The sequence below is a fragment of the Chiloscyllium plagiosum genome, unplaced genomic scaffold (assembly GCF_037043375.1).
Source record: "Chiloscyllium plagiosum isolate Xiang-an unplaced genomic scaffold, Cpla_swu_hap1 HiC_scaffold_31, whole genome shotgun sequence".
NCBI lineage: Eukaryota > Metazoa > Chordata > Chondrichthyes > Orectolobiformes > Hemiscylliidae > Chiloscyllium > Chiloscyllium plagiosum.
Window position 1 is genome coordinate 3,059,999 of NW_028270169.1, and position 25,876 is coordinate 3,085,874.

Sequence of the window (25,876 nt, forward strand, 5' to 3'; positions counted from 1 at the left end):
GGGATACAATTCCTGAAGGTGCTGACTCTCACTGGGATACAGTTCCTGAAGGGGCTGTCTCTCACTGGGATACAGTTCCTGAAGGGGCTGACTCTCACTGGGATACAGTTCCTGAAGGGGCTGTCTCTCACTGGGATACAGTTCCTGAAGGGGCTGACTCTCACTGGGATACAGTTCCCGAAGGGTCTGACTCTCACTGGGATACAGTTCCCGAAGGGGCTGTCTCTCACTGGGATACAGTTCCTGAAGAGGCTGACTCTCACTGGGATACAGTTCCTGAAGGTGCTGTCTCTCACTGGGATACAGTTCCTGAAGGTGCTGTCTCTCACCAGGATACAGTTCCCGAGGGGTCTGACTCTCACTGGGATACAATTCCTGAAGGTGGTGACTCTCACTGGGATACAGTTCCTGAAGGGGCTGTCTTTCACTGGGATACAATTCCTGAAGGTGCTGACTCTCACTGGGATACAGTTCCTGAAGGTGTTGTCTCTCACTGGGATACAGTTCCTGAAGGTGCTGACTCTCACTGGGATACAGTTCCCCAAGGGGCTGACTCTCACTGTGATTAAGTTCCCGAAGGGGCTGTCTCTCACGGGGATACAGTTCCTGAAGGGGCTGACTCTCACTGGGATACAGTTCCCGAAGTGGCTCACTCTTACTGGGATACAGTTCCCGTAGGGGCTGTCTCTCACTGGGATACAGCTCCTGAAGGTGCTGTCGCTCACCAGGATACAGTTCCTGACAGGGCTGACTCTCACTGGGATACAGTTCCTGAAGGTGCTGTCTCTCACTGGCATACAGTTCCTGAAGGGGCTGTCTCTCACTGGCATACAGTTCCTGAAGGTGCTGTCTCTCACTGGCATACAGTTCCTGAAGGTGCTGTCTCTCACTGGGATACAGTTCCTGAAGGTGCTGTCTCTCACTGGGATACAGTTCCTGAAGGTGCTGTCTCTCACTGGCATACAGTTCCTGAAGGTGCTGTCTCTCACTGGCATACAGTTCCTGAAGGTGCTGTCTCTCACTGGCATACAGTTCCTGAAGGGGCTGACTCTCACTGGGATACAGTTCCTGAAGGTGCTGTCTCTCACTGGCATACAGTTCCTGAAGGGGCTGTCTCTCACTGGCATACAGTTCCTGAAGGGGCTGTCTCTCACTGGGATACAGTTCCCGAAGGGGCTGTCTCTCACTGGGATACAGTTCCTGAAGGGGCTGACTCTCACTGGGATACAGTTCCTGAAGGGGCTGTCTCTCACTGGGATACAGTTCCCGAAGGGGCTGACTCTCACTGGGATACAGTTCCTGAAGGTGCTGACTCTCACTGGGTCACAGTTCCTGAAGGGTCTGACTCTCACTGGGATACAGTTCCCGAAGGTGCTGTCTCTCACTGGGATACAGTTCCTGAAGGTGCTGTCTCTCACCAGGATACTGTTCCTGAAGGGGCTGACTCTCACTGGCAAACAGTTCCCGAAGGGGCTGGCTCTCACTGGGATACAGTTCCTGAAGGGGCTGACTCTCACTGGGATACAGTTCCTGAAGGGGCTGTCTCTCACTGGGATACAGTTCCTGAAGGGGCTGACTCTCACTGGGATACAGTTCCCGATGGGGCTGACTGTCACTGGGATACAGTTCGTGAAGGGGCTGTCTCTCACTGGGATACAGTTCCTGAAGGGGCTGACTCTCACTTGGATACAGTTCCTGAAAGGGCTGACTCTCACCAGGATACAATTCCTGAAGGTTCTGACTCTCACTGGGATACAGTTCCTGAAAGGGCTGACTCTCACCAGGATACAATTCCTGAAGGTTCTGACTCTCATGGGATACAGTTCCTGAAGGTGCTGTCCCTCACTGGGATACAGTTCCTGACGGGGCTGTCTCTCACTGGGATACAGTTCCTGAAGGGGCTGACTCTCACTGGGATACAGTTCCTGAAGGGGCTGTCTCTCACTGGGATACAATTCCTGAAGGTGCTGACTCTCACTGGGATACAGTTCCTGAAGGGACTGACTCTCACTGGGATACAGTTCCTGAAGGGGCTGTCTCTCACTGGGATACAGTTCCCGAAGGGTCTGACTCTCACTGGGATACAGTTCCCGAAGGGGCTGTCTCTCACTGGGATACAGTTCCTGAAGGAGCTGACTCTCACTGGGATACAGTTCCCGAAGGGTCTGACTCTCACTGGGATACAGTTCCCGAAGGGGCTGTCTCTCACTGGGATACAGTTCCTGAAGAGGCTGTCTCTCACTGGGATACAGTTCCTGAAGGTGTTGTCTCTCACTGGGATACAGTTCCTGAAGGTGCTGACTCACACTGGGATACAGTTCCCCAAGGGGCGGACTCTCACTGTGATTAAGTTCCCGAAGGGGCTGTCTCTCACGGGGATACAGTTCCTGAAGGGGCTGACTCTCACTGGGATACAGTTCCTGAAGGGTCTGACTCTCACTGGGATACAGTTCCTGAAGGGGCTGTCTCTCACTGGGATACAGTTCCTGAAGGGGCTGACTCTCACTGGGATACAGTTCCCGAAGGGTCTGACTCTCACTGGGATACAGTTCCCGAAGGGGCTGTCTCTCACTGGGATACAGTTCCTGAAGGGGGTGACTCTCACTGGGATACAGTTCCTGAAGGGGCTGTCTCTCACTGGGTCACAGTTCGTGAAGGTGCTGACTCTCACTGGGATACAGTTCCTGAAGGGGCTGTCTCTCACCAGGATACAGTTCCCGAAGAGGCTGACTCTCACTGGGATACAATTCCTGAAGGGGCTGACTCTCACTGGGATACAGTTCCTGAAGGGGCTGTCTCTCACCAGGATACACTTCACGAAGAGGCTGACTCTCACTGGGATACAATTCCTGAAGGGGCTGACTCTCACTGGGATACAGTTCCTGAAGGGGCTGACTCTCACTGGGATACAGTTTCCGAAGGGGCTGACTCTCACTGGGACACAGTTCCAAAAGGGTCTGACTCTCACTGGGATACAATTCCTGAAGGTGCTGACTCTCACTGGGATACAGTTCCTGAAGGGTCTGACTCTCACTGGGTCACAGTTCGTGAAGGTGCTGACTCTCACTGGGATACAGTTCCTGAAGGTGCTGACTCTCACTGGGATACAGTTCCTGAAGGTGCTGACTCTCACTGGGATACAGTTCCTGAAGGGGCTGTCTCTCACCAGGATACAGTCCCCGAAGGGGCTGACTCTCACTGGGATACAATTCCTGAAGGGGCTGACTCTCACTGGGATACAGTTCCTGAAGGGGCTGACTCTCACCGGGATACAGTTCCTGAAGGGGCTGTCTTTCGCTGGGATACAGTTCCTGAAGGGGCTGACTCTCACTGAGATACAGTTCCTGAAGGGGCTGACTCTCACTGGGATACAGTTCCTGAAGGGGCTGTCTCTCACTGGGACACAGTTCCAAAAGGGTCTGACTCTCACTGGGATACAATTCCTGAAGGTGCTGACTCTCACTGGGATACAGTTCCTGAAGGGGCTGACTCTCACCAGGATACAGTTCCCGAAGAGGCTGACTCTCACTGGGATACAGTTCTTGAAGGTGCTGTCTCTCACCAGGATACAGTTCCCGAAGAGGCTGACTCTCACTGGGATACAATTCCTGAAGGGGCTGACTCTCACTGGGATACAGTTCCTGAAGGGGCTGTCTCTCGCTGGGATACAGTTCCTGAAGGGGCTGACTCTCACTGGGATACAGTTTCCGAAGGGGCTGACTCTAACTGAGATACAGTTCCAGAAGGTGCTGACTCTCACTTGGATACAGTTCCTGAAGGTGCTGACTCTCACTGGGATACAGTTCCTGAAGGTGCTGACTCTCACTTGGATACAGTTCCTGAAGGTGCTGACTCTCACTTGGATACAGTTCCTGAAGGGGCTGACTCTCACTGGGATACAGTTCCTGAAGGGGCTGTCTCTCACTGGGATACAGTTCCTGAAGGGGCTGTCTCTCACTGGGATACAGTTCCTGAAGGGGCTGACTCTCACTGGGATACAGTCCCCGAAGGGTCTGACTCTCACTGGGATACAGTTCCCGAAGGGGCTGTCTCTCACTGGGATACAGTTCCTGAAGGTGCTGTCTCTCACTGGGATACAGTTCCAGAAGGTGCTGACTCTCACTGGGATACAGTTCCTGAAGGTGCTGTCTCTCCCCAGGATACCGTTCCCGAGGGGTCTGACTCTCACTGGGATACAATTCCTGAAGGTGCTGACTCTCACTGGGATACAGTTCCTGAAGGTGTTGTCTCTCACTGGGATACAGTTCCTGAAGGTGCTGACTCTCACTGGGATACAGTTCCCCAAGGGGCTGACTCTCACTGTGATTAAGTTCCCGAAGGGGCTGTCTCTCACGGGGATACAGTTCCTGAAGGGGCTCACTCTCACTGGGACACAGTTCCCGAAGTGGCTCACTCTTACTGGGATACAGTTCCCGTAGGGGCTGTCACTCACTGGGATACAGCTCCTGAAGGTGCTGTCGCTCACCAGGATACAGTTCCTGAAGGGGCTGTCTCTCACTGGGTCACAGTTCCTGAAGGGGCTGACTCTCACTGGGATACAGTTCCTGAAGGTGCTGTCTCTCACTGGCATACAGTTCCTGAAGGGGCTGTCTCTCACTGGGATACAGTTCCTGAAAGGGCTGTCTCTCACTGGGATACAGTTCCTGAAGGGACAGACTCTCACTGGGATGCAGTTCCTGAAGGGGCTGTCTCTCACTGGGATGCAGTTCCTGAAGGGGCTGTCTCTCACTGGGATACAGTTCCTGAAGGGGCTGATTCTCACAGGGATACAGTTCCCAAAAGGGCTGACTCTCACTGGCATACAGTTCCTGAAGGGGCTGTCTCTCACTGGGATACAGTTCCTAAAGCTGCTGTCTCTCACTGGGATACAGTTCCTGACAGGGCTGACTCTCACTGGCATACAGTTCCTGAAGGGGCTGTCTCTCACTGGGATACAGTTCCTGAAAGGGCTGTCTCTCACTGGGATACAGTTCCTGAAGGGGCTGTCTCTCACTGGGATACAGTTCCTGAAGGGGCTGACTCTCACTGGGACACAGTTCCTGAAGGGGCTGACTCTCACTGGGTCACAGTTCCTGAAGGGTCTGACTCTCACTGGGTCACAGTTCCTGAAGGTGCTGTCTCTCACTGGGTCACAGTTCGTGAAGGGGCTGACTCTCACTGGGATACAGTTCCAGAATAGGCTGACTCTCACTGGGATACAGTTCCCGAAGGGGCTGTCTCTCACTGGGATACAGTTCCTGATGGTGCTGTCTCTCACCAGGATACAGTTCCCGAAGGGGCTGACTCTCACTGGGATACAATTCCTGAAGGGGCTGACTCTCGCTGGGATACAGTTCGTGAATGGGCTGACTCTCACCGGGATACAGTTCCTGAAGGGGCTGTCTCTCGCTGGGATACAGTTCCAGAAGGGGCTGACTCTCACTGGGATACAGTTCCTGAAGGGGCTGTTTCTCACTGGGACACAGTTCTTGAAGGTGCTGTATCTCACCAGGATACAGTTCCCGAGGGGGCTGACTCTCACTGGGATACAATTCCTGAGTATGGTAACTCTCACTGGGATACAGTTCCTGAAGGGGCTGTCTCTCACCAGGACACAGTTCCTGAAGGGGCGGACTCTCACTGAGATACAGTTCCTGAAGGTGCTTTCTCTCACTGGGATACAGTTCCTGAAGGGGCTGACTCTCACTGGGATACAGTTCCCGAAGGGTCTGACTCTCACTGGGATACAGTTCCCGAAGGGGCTGTCTCTCACAGGGATACAGTTCCCGAAGGGGCTGACTCTCACTGGGATACAGTTCCTGAAGGGGCTGACTCTCACTGGGATACAGTTCCTGAAGGGGCTGTCTCTCACTGGGATACAGTTCCCGAAGGGTCTGACTCTCACTGGGATACAGTTCCCGAAGGGGCTGTCTCTCACCAGGATACAGTTCCCGAAGGGGCTGACTCTCACTGGGATACAATTCCTGAAGGGGCTGACTCTCACTGGGATACAGTTCCTGAAGGACTGACTCTCACTTGGATACAGTTTCCGAAGGTACTGACTCTCACTGGGATACAGTTCCTGAAGGTGCTGACTCTCACTTGGATACAGTTCCTGAAGGTGCTGACTCTCACTGGGATACAGTTCCTGAAGGGGCTGTCTCTCACCAGGATACAGTTCCCGAAGGGGCTGACTCTCACTGGGATACAATTCCTGAAGGGGCTGACTCTCACTGGGATACAGTTCCTGAAGGGGCTGACTCTCACCGGGATACAGTTCCTGAAGGGGCTGTCTCTCGCTGGGATACAGTTCCTGAAGGAGCTGACTCTCACTGAGATACAGTTCCTGAAGGGGCTGACTCTCACTGGGATACAGTTCCTGAAGGGGCTGTCTCTCACTGGGACACAGTTCCAAAAGGGTCTGACTCTCACTGGGATACAATTCCTGAAGGTGCTGACTCTCACTGGGATACAGTTCCTGAAGGGGCTGTCTCTCACTGGGATACAGTTCCTGAAGGGGCTGACTCTCACTGGGATACAGTTCCTGAAGGGGCTGTCTCTCACTGGGATACAGTTCCTGAAGGGGCTGACTCTCACTGGGATACAGTTCCCGAAGGGTCTGACTCTCACTGGGATACAGTTCCCGAAGGGGCTGTCTCTCACTGGGATACAGTTCCTGAAGAGGCTGACTCTCACTGGGATACAGTTCCTGAAGGTGCTGTCTCTCACTGGGATACAGTTCCTGAAGGTGCTGTCTCTCACCAGGATACAGTTCCCGAGGGGTCTGACTCTCACTGGGATACAATTCCTGAAGGTGGTGACTCTCACTGGGATACAGTTCCTGAAGGGGCTGTCTTTCACTGGGATACAATTCCTGAAGGTGCTGACTCTCACTGGGATACAGTTCCTGAAGGTGTTGTCTCTCACTGGGATACAGTTCCTGAAGGTGCTGACTCTCACTGGGATACAGTTCCCCAAGGGGCTGACTCTCACTGTGATTAAGTTCCCGAAGGGGCTGTCTCTCACGGGGATACAGTTCCTGAAGGGGCTGACTCTCACTGGGATACAGTTCCCGAAGTGGCTCACTCTTACTGGGATACAGTTCCCGTAGGGGCTGTCTCTCACTGGGATACAGCTCCTGAAGGTGCTGTCGCTCACCAGGATACAGTTCCTGACAGGGCTGACTCTCACTGGGATACAGTTCCTGAAGGTGCTGTCTCTCACTGGCATACAGTTCCTGAAGGGGCTGTCTCTCACTGGCATACAGTTCCTGAAGGTGCTGTCTCTCACTGGCATACAGTTCCTGAAGGTGCTGTCTCTCACTGGGATACAGTTCCTGAAGGTGCTGTCTCTCACTGGGATACAGTTCCTGAAGGTGCTGTCTCTCACTGGCATACAGTTCCTGAAGGTGCTGTCTCTCACTGGCATACAGTTCCTGAAGGTGCTGTCTCTCACTGGCATACAGTTCCTGAAGGGGCTGACTCTCACTGGGATACAGTTCCTGAAGGTGCTGTCTCTCACTGGCATACAGTTCCTGAAGGGGCTGTCTCTCACTGGCATACAGTTCCTGAAGGGGCTGTCTCTCACTGGGATACAGTTCCCGAAGGGGCTGTCTCTCACTGGGATACAGTTCCTGAAGGGGCTGACTCTCACTGGGATACAGTTCCTGAAGGGGCTGTCTCTCACTGGGATACAGTTCCCGAAGGGGCTGACTCTCACTGGGATACAGTTCCTGAAGGTGCTGACTCTCACTGGGTCACAGTTCCTGAAGGGTCTGACTCTCACTGGGATACAGTTCCCGAAGGTGCTGTCTCTCACTGGGATACAGTTCCTGAAGGTGCTGTCTCTCACCAGGATACTGTTCCTGAAGGGGCTGACTCTCACTGGCAAACAGTTCCCGAAGGGGCTGGCTCTCACTGGGATACAGTTCCTGAAGGGGCTGACTCTCACTGGGATACAGTTCCTGAAGGGGCTGTCTCTCACTGGGATACAGTTCCTGAAGGGGCTGACTCTCACTGGGATACAGTTCCCGATGGGGCTGACTGTCACTGGGATACAGTTCGTGAAGGGGCTGTCTCTCACTGGGATACAGTTCCTGAAGGGGCTGACTCTCACTTGGATACAGTTCCTGAAAGGGCTGACTCTCACCAGGATACAATTCCTGAAGGTTCTGACTCTCACTGGGATACAGTTCCTGAAAGGGCTGACTCTCACCAGGATACAATTCCTGAAGGTTCTGACTCTCATGGGATACAGTTCCTGAAGGTGCTGTCCCTCACTGGGATACAGTTCCTGACGGGGCTGTCTCTCACTGGGATACAGTTCCTGAAGGGGCTGACTCTCACTGGGATACAGTTCCTGAAGGGGCTGTCTCTCACTGGGATACAATTCCTGAAGGTGCTGACTCTCACTGGGATACAGTTCCTGAAGGGACTGACTCTCACTGGGATACAGTTCCTGAAGGGGCTGTCTCTCACTGGGATACAGTTCCCGAAGGGTCTGACTCTCACTGGGATACAGTTCCCGAAGGGGCTGTCTCTCACTGGGATACAGTTCCTGAAGGAGCTGACTCTCACTGGGATACAGTTCCCGAAGGGTCTGACTCTCACTGGGATACAGTTCCCGAAGGGGCTGTCTCTCACTGGGATACAGTTCCTGAAGAGGCTGTCTCTCACTGGGATACAGTTCCTGAAGGTGTTGTCTCTCACTGGGATACAGTTCCTGAAGGTGCTGACTCACACTGGGATACAGTTCCCCAAGGGGCGGACTCTCACTGTGATTAAGTTCCCGAAGGGGCTGTCTCTCACGGGGATACAGTTCCTGAAGGGGCTGACTCTCACTGGGATACAGTTCCTGAAGGTGCTGACTCTCACTGGGATACAGTTCCTGAAGGTGGTGACTCTCACTGGGATACAGTTCCTGAAGGGGCTGTCTCTCACTGGGATACAATTCCTGAAGGTGCTGACTCTCACTGGGATACAGTTCCTGAAGGTGTTGTCTCTCACTGGGATACAGTTCCTGAAGGTGCTGACTCACACTGGGATACAGTTCCCCAAGGGGCTGACTCTCACTGTGATTAAGTTCCCGAAGGGGCTGTCTCTCACGGGGATACAGTTCCTGAAGGGGCTGACTCTCACTGGGATACAGTTCCCGAAGTGGCTCACTCTCACTGGGATACAGTTCCCGTAGGGGCTGTCTCTCACTGGGATACAGCTCCTGAAGGTGCTGTCGCTCACCAGGATACAGTTCCTGAAGGGGCTGTCTCTCACTGGGTCACAGTTCCTGAAGGGGCTGACTCTCACTGGAATACAGTTCCTGACAGGGCTGACTCTCACTGGGATACAGTTCCTGAAGGTGCTGTCTCTCACTGGCATACAGTTCCTGAAGGGGCTGTCTCTCACTGGCATACAGTTCCTGAAGGGGCTGTCTCTCACTGGGATACAGTTCCCGAAGGGGCTGACTCTCACTGGGATACAGTTCCTGAAGGTGCTGTCTCTCACTGGCATACAGTTCCTGAAGGTGCTGTCTCTCACTGGCATACAGTTCCTGAAGGTGCTGTCTCTCACTGGCATACAGTTCCTAAAGGGGCTGTCTCTCACCAGGACACAGTTCCTGAAGGGGCGGACTCTCACTGAGATACAGTTCCTGAAGGGGCTGACTCTCACCGGGATACAGTTCCTGAAGGGGCTGTCTCTCGCTGGGATACAGTTCCTGAAGGTGCTGACTCTCACTGGGATACAGTTCCTGAAGGGGCTGTCTCTCACCAGGACACAGTTCCTGAAGGAGCTGACTCTCACTGAGATACAGTTCCTGAAGGGGCAGACTCTCACTGGGATACAGTTCCTGAAGGTGCTGACTCTCACTGGGATACAGTTCCTGAAGGGGCTGTCTCTCACCAGGACACAGTTCCTGAAGGAGCTGACTCTCACTGAGATACAGTTCCTGAAGGGGCAGACTCTCACTGGGATACAGTTCCTGAAGGGGCTGTCTCTCACTGGGACACAGTTCCAAAAGGGTCTGACTCTCACTGGGATACAATTCCTGAAGGTGCTGACTCTCACTGGGATACAATTCCTGAAGGGTCTGACTCACACTGGGATACAGTTCCTGAAGGGGCTGTCTCTCACTGGGATACAGTTCCTGAAGGGGCTGACTCTCACTGGGATACAGTTCCCGAAGGGTCTGACTCTCACTGGGATACAGTTCCCGAAGGGGCTGTCTCTCACTGGGATACAGTTCCTGAAGAGGCTGACTCTCACTGGGATACAGTTCCTGAAGGTGCTGACTCTCACTGGGATACAGTTCCTGAAGGTGCTGTCTCTCACCAGGATACAGTTCCCGAGGGGTCTGACTCTCACTGGGATACAATTCCTGAAGGTGGTGACTCTCACTGGGATACAGTTCCTGAAGGGGCTGTCTCTCACTGGGATACAATTCCTGAAGGTGCTGACTCTCACTGGGATACAGTTCCTGAAGGTGTTGTCTCTCACTGGGATACAGTTCCTGAAGGTGCTGACTCTCACTGGGATACAGTTCCCCAAGGGGCTGACTCTCACAGGGATACAGTTCCTGAAGGGGCTGACTCTCACTGGGATACAGTTCCCGAAGTGGCTCACTCTTACTGGGATACAGTTCCCGTAGGGGCTGTCTCTCACTGGGATACAGCTCCTGAAGGTGCTGTCGCTCACCAGGATACAGTTCCTGACAGGGCTGACTCTCACTGGGATACAGTTCCCGAAGGGGCTGTCTCTCACTGGCATACAGTTCCTGAAGGGGCTGACTCTCACTGGGATACAGTTCCTGAAGGTGCTGTCTCTCACTGGCATACAGTTCCTGAAGGGGCTGTCTCTCACTGGCATACAGTTCCTGAAGGGGCTGTCTCTCACTGGGATACAGTTCCCGAAGGGGCTGTCTCTCACTGGGATACAGTTCCTGAAGGGGCTGACTCTCACTGGGATACAGTTCCTGAAGGGGCTGACTCTCACTGGGATACAGTTCCTGAAGGTGCTGACTCTCACTGGGTCACAATTCCTGAAGGGTCTGACTCTCACTGGGATACAGTTCCCGAAGGTGCTGTCTCTCACTGGGATACAGTTCCTGAAGGTGCTGTCTCTCACCAGGATACTGTTCCTGAAGGTGCTGACTCTCACTGGGATACAGTTCCCAAAGGTGCTGACTCTCACTGGCAAACAGTTCCCAAAGGGGCTGGCTCTCACTGGGATACAGTTCCTGAAGAGGCTGACTCTCACTGGGATACAGTTCCTGAAGGGGCTGTCTCTCACTGGGATACAGTTCCTGAAGGGGCTGACTCTCACTGGGATACAGTTCCCGATGGGGCTGACTGTCACTGGGATACAGTTCCTGAAGGGGCTGTCTCTCACTGGGATACAGTTCCTGAAGGGGCTGACTCTCACTGGGATAAAGTTCCTGAAGGGGCTGACTCTCACTGGGATACAGTTCCCGAAGGGGCTGTATCTCACTGGGATACCGTTCCTGAAGGTGCTGTCTCTCACCAGAATACAGTTCCCGAAGGGGCTGACTCTCACTGGGATACAGTTCCTGAAGGGGCTGTCTCTCACCAGGATACTGTTCCTGAAGGTGCTGTGTCTCACTGGGATACAGTTCCTGCAGGGGCTGTCACTCACCAGGATACAGTTCCTGAAAGGGCTGACTCTCACCAGGATACAATTCCTGAAGGTTCTGACTCTCATGGGATACAGTTCCTGAAGGTGCTGTCCCTCACTGGGATACAGTTCCTGACGGGGCTGTCTCTCACTGGGATACAGTTCCTGAAGGGGCTGACTCTCACTGGGATACAGTTCCTGAAGGGGCTGTCTCTCACCAGGATACAGTTCCCGAAGGGGCTGACTCTCACTGGGATACAATTCCTGAAGGGGCTGACTCTCACTGGGATACAGTTCCTGAAGGGGCTGACTCTCACCGGGATACAGTTCCTGAAGGGGCTGTCTCTCGCTGGGATACAGTTCCTGAAGGAGCTGACTCTCACTGAGATACAGTTCCTGAAGGGGCTGACTCTCACTGGGATACAGTTCCTGAAGGGGCTGTCTCTCACTGGGACACAGTTCCAAAAGGGTCTGACTCTCACTGGGATACAATTCCTGAAGGTGCTGACTCTCACTGGGATACAGTTCCTGAAGGGGCTGTCTCTCACTGGGATACAGTTCCTGAAGGGGCTGACTCTCACTGGGATACAGTTCCTGAAGGGGCTGTCTCTCACTGGGATACAGTTCCTGAAGGGGCTGACTCTCACTGGGATACAGTTCCCGAAGGGTCTGACTCTCACTGGGATACAGTTCCCGAAGGGGCTGTCTCTCACTGGGATACAGTTCCTGAAGAGGCTGACTCTCACTGGGATACAGTTCCTGAAGGTGCTGTCTCTCACTGGGATACAGTTCCTGAAGGTGCTGTCTCTCACCAGGATACAGTTCCCGAGGGGTCTGACTCTCACTGGGATACAATTCCTGAAGGTGGTGACTCTCACTGGGATACAGTTCCTGAAGGGGCTGTCTTTCACTGGGATACAATTCCTGAAGGTGCTGACTCTCACTGGGATACAGTTCCTGAAGGTGTTGTCTCTCACTGGGATACAGTTCCTGAAGGTGCTGACTCTCACTGGGATACAGTTCCCCAAGGGGCTGACTCTCACTGTGATTAAGTTCCCGAAGGGGCTGTCTCTCACGGGGATACAGTTCCTGAAGGGGCTGACTCTCACTGGGATACAGTTCCCGAAGTGGCTCACTCTTACTGGGATACAGTTCCCGTAGGGGCTGTCTCTCACTGGGATACAGCTCCTGAAGGTGCTGACTCTCACTGGGATACAGTTCCCAAAGGGGCTGACTCTCACTGGGATACAGTTCCCGAGGGGGCTGCCTCTCACTGGGATACAGTTCCTGAAGGGGCTGACTCTCACTGGGATACAGTTCCTGAAGGGGCTGTCTCTCACTGGGATACAGTTCCTGAAGGTGCTGACTCTCACTGAGATACAGTTCCTGAAGGGGCTGTCTCTCACTGGGATACAGTTCCTGAAGGGGCTGTCTCTCACTGGGACACAGTTCCTAAAGGGGCTGACTCTCACTGGGATACAATTCCTGAAGGTGCTGACTCTCACTGGGATACAGTTCCTGAAAGGGCTGTCTCTCACTGGGATACACTTCCTGAAGGGACAGACTCTCACTGGGATTCAGTTCCTGAAGGGGCTGACTCTCACTGGGATACAGTTCCTGAAGGTGCTGTCCCTCACTGGGATACAGTTCCTGAAGGTGCTGACTCTCACTGGGTCACAGTTCCTGAAGGGGCTGACTCTCACTGGGATACTGTTCCTGAAGGTGCTGTCTCTCACCAGGATACAGGTCCCAAGGGGGCTGACTCTCACTGGGATACAATTCCTGAAGGTGGTGACTCTCACTGGGATACAGTTCCTGAAGGGGCTGTCTCTCACTGGGATAAAGTTCCCGAAGGGGCTGACTCTCACTGGGATCCAGTTCCTGAAGGGGCTGTCTCTCACGGGGATACAGTTCCTGAAGGGGCTGACTGTCACTGGGATACAGTTCCTGAAGGTGCTGTCTCTCACTGGGATACAGTTCCTGAAGGCCTGTCTCTCACGGGGATACAGTTCCGGAGGGGGCTGTCTCTCACTGGGATACAGTTCCCGAAGGAGCTGTCTCTCACTGGGATACAGTTCCTGAAGGGGCTGACTCTCACTGGGATACAGTTCCTGAAGGGGCTGACTCTCACTGGGATACAGTTCCTGAAGGCCTGTCTCTCACGGGGATACAGTTCCGGAGGGGGCTGTCTCTCTCTGGGATACAGTTCCCGAAGGGGCTGTCTCTCACTGGGATACAGTTCCTGAAGGGGCTGTCTCTCACTGGGATACAGTTCCTGAAGGGGCTGTCTCTCACTGGGATACAGTTCCTGAAGGGGCTGACTCTCACTGGGATACACTTCCTGAAGGGGCTGTCTCTCACTGGGATACAGTTCCTGAAGGGGCTGTCTCTCACTGGGATACACTTCCTGAAGGGGCTGTCTCTCACTGGGATACAGTTCCTGAAGGCCTGTCTCTCACGGGGATACAGTTCCGGAGGGGGCTGTCTCTCTCTGGGAGACAGTTCCTGAAGGGGCTGACTCTCACTGGGATACACTTCCTGAAGGGGCTGTCTCTCACTGGGATACAGTTCCTGAAGGCCTGTCTCTCACGGGGATACAGTTCCGGAGGGGGCTGTCTCTCTCTGGGAGACAGTTCCTGAAGGGGCTGTCTCTCACTGGGATACAGTTCCTGAAGGTGCTGTCTCTCACTGGGATACAGTTCCTGAAGGGGCTGTCTCTCACTGGGATACAGTTCCTGAAGGGGCTGTCTCTCACTGGGTCACAGTTCCTGAAGGGTCTGACTCTCACTGGGATACAGTTCCTGAAACGGGCTGTCTCTCACTGGGATACAGTTCCCGAAGGGACAGACTTGGGAGTTTGAACAAATCTAATTATCGACTATTTTTGAATATGGAAAATGTGAAACTAATGACATAGCTCTTGGCAATGGCCCTCAGTCCCTTGTGCGAACTGACCGGAGCTGAGCGGTCAGAGGGATAATGAGCCTTTCCCTGTGGTTCAGTCAACACAGCGCTTACTCACTGCGTCATTCTCAACCAAGTCTTCCAAGTACTTCATGATGTCAGAGAATGTTGGCCGCTCCTCATGTCTCTCAATCCAACAAAAATCCATCACTTCATAACTGAAAAAATACAAAGAGTTCTTAGAAACAGGGATGCTGCAAGCTCAGTATACAGTCCCCATCAAACACTTCCTGGACAGGGACAGCACGGGGTTAGATACAGAGTAAAGCTCCCTCTACACTGTCGCCCCCATCAAACACTCCCTGGGACAGGGACAGCATGGGGTTAGATACAGAGTAAAGCTCCCTCTACACTGTCCCCCATCAAACACTCCCAGGGACAGGGACAGCACGGGGTTAGATACAGAGTAAAGCTCCCTCTCCACAGTCCCCTATCAAACACTCCCAGGACAGGGACAGCTCGGGGTTAGATACAGAGTAAAGCTTCCTCAACACTGTCCCCATCAAACACACCCAGGACAGGGACAGCACGGGGTTAGATACAGAGTAAAGCTCCCTCTACACTGTCCCCCATCAAACACTCCCAGGACAGGGACAGCACAGGGTTAGATACAGAGTAAAGCTCTCTCTACACTGTCTCCCATCAACACTCCCAGGACAGGGACAGCACGGGGTTAGATACAGAGTAAAGCTCCCTCTACACTGTCCCCATCAAACACTCCCAGGACAGGGACAGCATGGGGTTGGATTGAGTAAAACTCCCTCTACACTGTCCCCCATCAAACACTCCCAGGACAGGGACCGCACGGTGTTAGATACAGATTAAAGCTCCCTCTACACTGTCCCCATCAAACACTCCCAGTACAGGGACAGCCCGGGATTAGAGACAGAGTAAAGCTCCCTCTACACTGTCCCCCATCAAACACTCCCAGAACAGGGACAGCACGGGGTTAGATGCAGAGTAAAGCTCCCTCTACACTGTCCCCCATCAAACACTCCCAGGACAGGGACAGCACAGGGTTAGATACAGAGTAAAGCTCCCTCTACACTGTCCCCATCAAACACTCCCAGGACAGGGACAGCACGGTGTTAGATACAGAGTAAAGCTCCCTCTACACTGTCCCCATCAAACACTCCCAGGACAGGGACAGCATGGGGTTGGATAGAGTAAAACTCCTTCTGGATCAGTGGTGCTGGAAGAGCACAGCAATTCAGGCAGCATCCGAGGACAGGCAAAATCGACGTTTCGGGCAAAAGCCCTTCATCAGGAATAAAGGCAGAGAGCCTGAAGCGTGGAGAGATAAGCTAGAGGAGAGTGGGGGTGGGGAGAGAGTGGCATAGAGTACAATAGGTCAGTGGGGAAGGAGATGAAGGTGATAGGTCAGGGAGGAGAGGGTGGAGTGGATAGGTGGAAAAGGAGCTGGGCAGGTCGGACAAGTCCGGACAGGTCAGGGGATCGAGTTTCTGGAGGTTAGAAGCTAGGATGAGGTGGGGGAAGGGGAAATGAGGAAACTGTTAAAATCCACATTGATGCCCTGGGGTTGAAGTGTTCCGAGGCGGAAGATGAGGCGTTCTTCCTCCAGGCGTCTGGTGGTGAGGGAGCGGCGGTGGAGGAGGCCCAGCACCTCCCTCCATATCTTCCGTAATTACACCGGCACCACTCCCCACCTCTTCCTCCGCTACATTGATGACTGCATTGGCGCCACCTCGTGCTCCCGCGAGGAGGTTGAGCAATTCATCAACTTCACCAACACATTCCACCCCAAACTTAAATTTACCCGGACCATCTCTGACACCTCCCTCCCCTTCCTGGACCTCTCCATCTCCATCAGTGACGACCGACTTGACACTGACATCTTCTACAAACCCACCGACTCCCACAGCTACCTGGATTACACCTCTTCCCACCCTACCTCCTGCAAAAATGCCATCCCGTATTCCCAATTCCTCCGCCTCCGCCGTATCTGCTCCCAGGAGGAGCGGTTCCACCATAGAACACACCAGATGGCCTCCTTCTTTAGAGACCGCAATTTCCCTTCCCACGTGGTTAAAGATGCCCTCCAACGCATCTCATCCACATCCCGCACCTCCGCCCTCAGACCCAACCCCTCCAACCGCAACAAGGACAGAACGCCCCTGGTGCTCACCTTCCACCCTACCAACCTTCGCATAAACCATATCATCCGCCGACATTTCCGCCACCTCCAAACAGACCCCACCACCAGGGATATATTTCCCTCCCCACCCCTCTCCGCCTTCCGCAAAGACCGTTCCCTCCGTGACTACCTGGTCAGGTCCACGCCCCCCTACGACCCACCCTCCCATCCTGGCACTTTCCCCTGCCACCGCAGGAACTGTAAAACCTGCGCCCACACCTCCTCCCTCACCTCCATCCAAGGCCCCAAAGGAGCTTTCCACATCCATCAAAGTTTTACCTGCACATCCACTAATATCATCTATTGTATCCGTTGCTCCCGATGCGGTCTCCTCTACATTGGGGAGACTGGACGCCTCCTAGCAGAGCGCTTTAGGGAACATCTCCGAGACACCCGCACCAATCAACCACATCGCCCAGTGGCTCAACATTTCAACTCCCCCTCCCACTCTGCCGAGGATATGGAGGTGCTGGGCCTCCTCCACCGCCGCTCCCTCACCACCAGACGCCTGGAGGAAGAACGCCTCATCTTCCGCCTCGGAACACTTCAACCCCAGGGCATCAATGTGGATTTTAACAGTTTCCTCATTTCCCCTTCCCCCACCTCATCCTAGCTTCTAACCTCCAGAAACTCGATCCCCTGACCTGTCCGGACTTGTCCGACCTGCCCAGCTCCTTTTCCACCTATCCACTCCACCCTCTCCTCCCTGACCTATCACCTTCATCTCCTTCCCCACTGACCTATTGTACTCTATGCCACTCTCTCCCCACCCCCACTCTCCTCTAGCTTATCTCTCCACGCTTCAGGCTCTCTGCCTTTATTCCTGATGAAGGGCTTTTGCCCGAAACGTCGATTTTGCCTGTCCTCGGATGCTGCCTGAATTGCTGTGCTCTTCCAGCACCACTGATCCAGAATCTGGTTTCCAGCATCTGCAGTCATTGTTTTTACCTAGAGTAAAACTCCCTCTACACTGTCACCCATCAAACACTCCCAGGACAGGGACAGCATGGGGTTGGATAGAGTAAAGCTCCCTCTACAATGACTCTCCTCCAGCCTCCATCATTATTATCTAAACATGTTTTGAGAGTGGGAAGAGAATGTCAGCAATTATACTCAGATGAACGTTGGCCTCTTACATCTCATCTCGACACTGTGAGGGTTTCTTCATTTTGTATCCAGAGCAAACATTCAGTACTACCTGTTCAGCTGTCTCAAACTCCGGGTACGGGCAACTACCTGGAGACAGAGAGAGTGAGAGTGTGAGGGGTGATGAGAGAGGTAGAGAGAGAGGGAGAGTGGGGGAGGGAGCATGAGGTTGTGAAAAGAGCGGGAGAGAGACAGAGTGCAAGGGGCAAGAACGAGTGAGACTGGCAGAAAAAGGGTAGATAAAGAGAATGAGGGGGAGAAAGTGTGAGGGAGGGAAGGGAGAGTGGGAGTATAGTGGGAAAGTGAGAGTAAGAGAGTGGGAATGTCAGTGGGTGAGAGAGAGGGTGAGTGGTTGTGGGCGGCACGGTGGCACAGTGGTTAGCACTGTTGCGTCGCAGCGCCAGAGACCCGGGTTCAATTCCCGCCTCAGGCGACTGACTGTGTGGAGTTTGCACGTTCTCCCCGTGTCTGCGTGGGTTTCCTCCGGGTGCTCCGGTTTCCTCCCACAGTCCAAAGATGTGCAGGGCCAGGTGAATTGGCCATGCTAAATTGCCCGTAGTGTTAGGTAAGGGGTAAATGTAGGGGTAGGGGTATGGGTGGGTTCGCTTCGGCGGGTCGGTGTGGACTTGTTGGGCCGAAGGGCCTGTTTCCACACTGTAATGTAATCTAATCTAATCTGAAGTGGGGAGAGAGAGAGATAGAGGAAGAGAAAGTGAGAGACACACAGAGTGAGAAAGAGGGAGGGAGACACAGGAAGACAGAGTGAATCAGCAGAGTCATCGATGACCCTGTCACACAGGGAGGTGTTGAGGGTGGGAAGAGGATGTCAAACACGTTTACTATCCACACTGTGCAGCATTCTGTCTCCTTAAACTAACTCTGTTCAGCTGTGAACTCAGTGTGCAGGTTAATACCGTGAACCTATCGATCACTATGCCTCCCTTAGGTCTATCCCGGCTTTGAGTGACAGCATCATCGAGAGAACTGTCAGCTTTAACATATGGGGGCTGCCGTGGGGGGGGGGGGGGGGGGGGAGGTGGGGGGGCGCTGTGCTGTGGAGGGGAAAGTGAAACAGGAATATAGTGAGCCAGCTGCCGGGATGGGGGAGACATGTCTGGAGGAGACCAGAGTCTTGGGGGTAAGGGGGTCGGGAGAAGTTGCCATGGTTATGCCAACATGTTCTTACCCAAAGTTTCCAACTCCCAGAGTAGAATGCCGAAAGCCCAGACGTCCCCGTGCAAAGAGTAAATCCCATCAGTAAAGAACTCTGGGGGATACCAACGGAATGGAATGCCTGGGATCTGCACAGAAAGATCAAACCATCAGGAGGATAGCCTGTGTACAGCAGGGACCGAGGGTGGAGCACAGGGAGACCACTCCCTGAGGCCACTCCCCGAGACCAGCCCGAGACCACTCCCCGAGACCAACCCCCAAGACCACTCCCCGGGACCAATCACCGAGACCACTCCCCGAGACCACTCCCGAGACCACTCCCCGAGACCACTCCCGAGACCACTCCCCGAGACCACTCCACAAGGCGAGGCCTTGAGACTCCCTAAGATATCTTCACAAGACCAGGTCCTAAGACAAGCCAAAGACCAATCCCCAAGACCATCCCCTGAGACCGGCCTTAGACCAGGACGTGAGACCACTCCCTAAGACCAGGCCCCAAGATCACCCTCCGAGACCAGCCCGAGACCACTCCCTGAGACCTACTCCTGAGACCACTCCCCGAGAGCAGGCCCCAAGACCACCCTCCAAGACCACTCCCCGAGACCAGGCCCCAAGACTGGATGCCAAGTTCAGGACCTGACCATTCACTGACAGGGCCCCAGCCTGGAGCACAGCTTATTTGCCTGACTTGAGGCCAGGATATACTGACATTGGAGGCAGCTCAGTGTACGGACACTCATCTAATTCCTGGGATGAAGGGTTGCGTCATTCAGAGAGGTTGAGGAGGTTGGCACTACATGCTCATTAGAGTTTAAAGAATGAGAGGTGACCTGATTATAAAAGATTCAAAGCAGACTAACATGGTAGTTGCTGAGAGGATGTTACACTGAGGGAATCAAGAACAAGGTGCACTTTAAAATTAAGATGGGGGGAGCCATTTAAGATGCTGATTGGAAGCAGTTTTTATTCAGAAGTTGTTAAATTTTCAACCCAAATATAACACTGGGGTACAGTACTGGTGGGGACAGGTCTGTCCCTGTATAACACTGGGGGACAGTACTGGTGGGGACAGGTCTGTCACCGTATAACACTGGGGTACAGTACTGGTGGGGACAGGTCTGTCACCGTATAACACTGGGGTACAGTACTGGTGGGGACAGGTCTGTCACTGTATAACACTGGGGTACAGTACTGGTGGGGACAGGTCTGTCACTGTATAACACTGGGGTACAGTACTGGTGGGGACAGGTCTGTCACCGTATAACACTGGGGTACAGTACTGGTGGGGACAGGTCTGTCACCGTATAACACTGGGGTACAGTACTGGTGGGGACAGGTCTGTCACCGTATAACACTGGGGTACAGTACTGGTGGGGACAGGTCTGTCACCGTATAACACTGGGGTACAGTACTGGTGGGGACAGGTCTGTCACCGTATAACACTGGGGTACAGTACTGGTGGGGACAGGTCTGTCACCGTATAACACTGGGGTACCGTACTGGTGGGGATGGGTCTGTCACCGTATAACACTGGGGTACAGTACTGGTGGGGACGGGTCTGTCACCGTATAACACTGGGGTACAGTACTGGTGGGGACAGGTCTGTCACTGTGTAACACTGGGGGACAGTACTGGTGGGGACAGGTCTGTCACTGTATAACACTGGGGTACAGTACTGGTGAGGACAGGTCTGTCACTGTATAACACTGGGGTACAGTAATGGTGGGGACAGGTCTGTCACTGTATAACACTGGGGTACAGTACTGGTGGGGACAGGTCTGTCACTGTATAACACTGGGGGACAGTACTGGTGGAGACAGGTCTGTCACTGTATAACACTGGGGGACAGTAGTGATGGGGACAGGTCTGTCACTGTGTAACACTGGGGGACAGTACTGGTGGGGACAGGTCTGTCACTGTATAACACTAGGGTACAGTATTGGCGGGGACAGGTCTGTCACTGTATAACACTGGGGTACAGTACTGGTGGGAACAGGTCTGTCACTGTATAACACTGGGGTACAGTACTGGTGGGGACAGGTCTGTCACTGTATAACACTGGGGGACAGTAGTGATGGGGACAGGTCTGTCACTGTATAACACTAGGGTACAGTATTGGCGGGGACAGGTCTGTCACTATGTAACACTGGGGGACAGTACTGGTGGGGACAGATCTGTCACCGTATAACACTGGGGTACCGTACTGGTGGGGACAGGTCTGTCACTGTGTAACACTGGGGGACAGTACTGGTGAGGACAGGTCTGTCACTGTATAACACTGGGGTACAGTACTGGTGGGGACAGGTCTGTCACTGTATAACACTGGGGGACAGTACTGGTGAGGACAGGTCTGTCACTGTATAACACTGGGGTACAGTACTGGTGGGGACAGGTCTGTCACTGTATAACACTGGGGTACAGTACTGGTGGGGACAGGTCTGTCACTGTATAACACTGGGGGACAGTACTAGTGGGGACAGGTCTGTCACTGTACAACACTGGGGTACAGTACTGGTGGGGACAGGTCTGTCACTGTGTAACACTGGGGTACAGTACTGGTGGGGACAGGTCTGTCACTGTATAACACTGGGGGACAGTACTAGTGGGGACAGGTCTGTCTCTGTATAACACTGGGGTACAGTACTGGTGGGGACAGGTCTGTCACTATAACACTGGGGGACAGTACTAGTGGGGACAGGTCTGTCACTGTATAACACTGGGGGACAGTACTGGTGGGGACAGGCATGTCTCTGTATAACACTGGGGTACAGTACTGGTGGGGACAGGTCTGTCACTATAACACTGGGGGACAGTACTGGTGGGGACAGGTCTGTCACTGTGTAACACTGGGGGACAGTACTGGTGAGGACAGGTCTGTCACTGTATAACACTGGGGTACAGTACTGGTGGAGACAGGTCTGTCTCTGTATAACACTGGGGGAAAGTACTGGTGGAGACAGGTCTGTCTCTGTATAACACTAGGGGACAGTACTGGTGGAGACAGGTCTGTCACTGTATAACACTGGGGGACAGTACTAGTGGGGACAGGTCTGTCACTGTATAACACTGGGGTACAGTACTGGTGGGGACAGGTCTGTCACTGTATAACACTGGGGTACAGCACTGGTGGGGACAGGCATGTCTCTGTATAACACTGGGGTACAGTACTGGTTGGGACAGGTCTGTCACTGTATAACACGGGTACAGTACTGGTGGGGACAGGTCTGTCACTGTATAACACTGGGGGACAGTACTGGTGGGGACAGGTCTGTCACTGTATAACACTGGGGTACAGTACTGGTGGGGACAGGTCTGTCACTGTATAACACTGGGGGACAGTACTAGTGGGGACAGGTCTGTCACTGTATAACACTGGGGTACAGTACTGGTGGGGACAGGTCTGTCACTGTGTAACACTGGGGTACAGTACTGGTGGGGACAGGCATGTCTCTGTATAACACTGGGGTACAGTACTGGTTGGGACAGGTCTGTCACTGTATAACACTGGGGTACAGTACTGGTGGGGACAGGTCTGTCACTGTATAACACTGGGGGACAGTACTGGTGGGGACAGGTCTGTCACTGTATAACACTGGGATACAGTACTGGTGGGGACAGGTCTGTCACTGTATAACACTGGGGTACAGTACTGGTGGGGACAGATCTGTCACTGTATAACACTGGGGGACAGTACTAGTGGGGACAGGTCTGTCACTGTATAACACTGGGATACAGTACTGGTGGGGACAGGTCTGTCACTGTATAACACTGGGGTACAGTACTGGTGGGGACAGATCTGTCACCGTATAACACTGGGGTACAGTACTGGTGGGGACAGGTCTGTCACTGTATAACACTGGGGTACAGTACTGGTGGGGACAGGTCTGTCACTGTATAACACTGGGGTACAGTACTGGTGGGGACAGGTCTGTCACCGTATAACACTGGGGTACAGTACTGGTGGGGACAGATCTGTCACCGTATAACACTGGGGGACAGTACTGGTGGGGACAGATCTGTCACCGTATAACACTGGGGGACAGTACTGGTGAGGACAGGTCTGTCACTATGTAACACTGGGGTACAGTACTGGTGGGGACAGGTCTGTCACTGTATAACACTGGGGGACAGTACTGGTGGGGACAGATCTGTCACTGTATAACACTGGGGTACAGTACTGGTGGGGACAGGTCTGTCACTGTATAATACTAGGGTACAGTACTGGTGGGGACAGGTCTGTCACTGTATAACACTGGGGTACAGTATTGGTGGGGACAGGTCTGTCACTGTATAACACTGGGGGACAGTACTGGTGGGGACAGATCTGTCACTGTATAACACTGGGGTACAGTACTGGTGGGGACAGGTCTGTCACTGTATCACACTGGGGGACAGTACTGGTGGAGACAGGTCTGTCACTATGTAACTCCCACAGAGTGATTACTTTCCAGATTCTGCTGCTCTGTGTCACTCCTGAAAGAGACTGTTTTGAGAAAGGAAAGAGTTGCTGATCATACTCACCCCTCTTCCTTTCTTACACTTCACGGCTCCTGTATTGGACAGATCAGCAGCTAGACTGAACTCTGCAATCTTGCACTCTTGTGGAAATCGACCAACCAGAATGTTTCTTGCTGCCAAGTCCCGGTGAGCAATCTGCTGGGCATCAAGCAGCATCATTGAGCTAGACGACCCAAACCCAGCCACACCAAACCAAACTAAACTGCACCAAGGTGTACCAAGCTGTACTATTTTGCATTGAGCCATACTGACCTGAACGAAACTGAGCTGAGCCAAGCTGCACCGAGCCACACTGACACAAAACAAGCCTAACTAAGTGAGTCACACTGAGTCCAGCAGCACCAAATCAAACCAAAGCGAAATGAGCCCCACTGAACTGCACCGACTAGAACTGAACCGAGCTGATCCAAGCTCAGCAATACCAAACTGGGCCTGACAGGGTTGAACTGTGCCAAGGTAAGCTGTACCGAACCAAGTATTTACCTTTCTTGAAGCAATGTGCTCCATCCCCAGTGAAATGAAATAGGCAGATAACGTCAGCTGGGTTTGCAGGTCCTTACAGCTGGACAACTGGGGCCTGTTATTCTGTAAAAATGTTTTCAGATTCCGATTTCCTACATGTTCCATTATCAGGATGTAGGGCTCTGTAACAGACAGGGCACTGGCTCAGAGCGGGAGGATGGCCCTCACATTTACCCCCTACTGCCCCCTCCACACACACACACACACCCAACACACTCCACCATATCCAACCTCCCACACACACCCCCACCCACCTCCCCACAACCTCCACACACACAGACAGACATCCTCACCCACCTCCAACCCCCACACACGCGGACATCCATCCCACACCACTCCTAACCACCTCCACACCCACCCCCCACACACACACACACCTCACACACACCCTCACACACACCCCCCCCGACACACACACTCTCACACACCCCCCCCCACACACACACACACTCTCACACACCCCCCCCACACACACACGGACATACATCCCACACCACTCCTAACCACCTCCACACCCACCCCACACACACACCCTCACACACACACCCCCGACACACACACACTCTCACACCCCCCCCCCCACACACACACACTCTCACACCCCCCCCCCCCACACACACACGGACATACATCCCACACCACTCCTAACCACCTCCACACCCACCCCCGCCACACACACACTCTCACACCCCCCCCACACACACTCTCTCACACATACACACCCACAACCCCCCCCACACACACACCCTAGACACTCTCTCACACACACCCACACACGCACACACTCTCACACACACCCTCACACAATCCCCCACACACACTCTTACACACACAACCACACACACACTCTCACACCCCCACCACACACACACCCTCTCACACACACCCCACACATACACCCTCTCACACACACCCCCACACACTCTCACACATCCCCCCCCACACACACACTCACACATCCCCCCCACACACACACTCTCACACACACACCCTCACCCATCCCCCCCACACTCTCACACATCCCCCACACACACTCTCTCACACATCCCCCACACACACACTCTCTCACACACACACCCACACACATTATCTCACACACACCCCCACACACACTCTCTCACACACACACCTACACACACACTCTCTCACACAACCCCACACACACTCTCTCACACAACCCCCCATACACTCTCTCACACAAACCCCCATACACACTCTCACACACACCCCCAAACACACTCTCTCACACAACCCCTCACACACACTCTCTCACACAACCCCCCACACACACTCTCTCACACACACTCTCACACCCCCACCACACACACACCCCACACACACCCTCTCACACACACCCCCACACACTCACTCTCACACATAATCTCTCACACACACCCACACACACCACCCCCCCACACACACTCTCACACAATCCTCCCCACACACACTCTCTCACACAACTCCCCACACACACTCTCACACACACCCCCACACAGACTCTCTCACACCCCCAACCCCACACAGACTCTCTCTCACACACACTCCCTCACACACCCCCCACACACACTCTCTCTCACCCCCCCCCCCACACACACACTCTCTCTCACCCTCCCACACACACTCACACACACCACCACCCCCACACACACACACATTTACCCTGTGAGATGTTCCACTCCAAGAGCTGGATGATATTCTTGTGATAGCCCAGTTTGTTCATGATGCCAATCTCCACCTGCAGTTTCTGCCGGGATACATCTACAGAGGCAATGGG

At 53.6% G+C, this 25,876-nt stretch overlaps 1 protein-coding gene across 2 annotated transcripts in view; it reads right to left on the reverse strand.

Moving 5' to 3' along the window:
* LOC148141841 (tyrosine kinase receptor Cad96Ca) overlaps positions 1–25,876 on the reverse strand; it is a 75,743-nt gene that overhangs the window by 26,391 nt on the left and 23,476 nt on the right. The window contains exons 6-11 of one of the 2 annotated variants that reach the window (XM_087977047.1): positions 25,762–25,860; positions 24,064–24,224; positions 23,584–23,715; positions 19,076–19,190; positions 17,880–17,979; positions 14,647–14,746 (exon numbers count right to left, since the gene is read on the reverse strand). In XM_087977047.1, coding sequence (XP_087833173.1) covers positions 14,647–14,746; positions 17,880–17,979; positions 19,076–19,190; positions 23,584–23,715; positions 24,064–24,224; positions 25,762–25,860 — 707 coding nt within the window. Of the gene's footprint in view, positions 1–14,646; positions 14,747–17,879; positions 17,980–19,075; positions 19,191–23,583; positions 23,716–24,063; positions 24,225–25,761; positions 25,861–25,876 lie in introns of those variants that run through there. The other variant, XM_087977048.1, reaches the window with a different exon arrangement.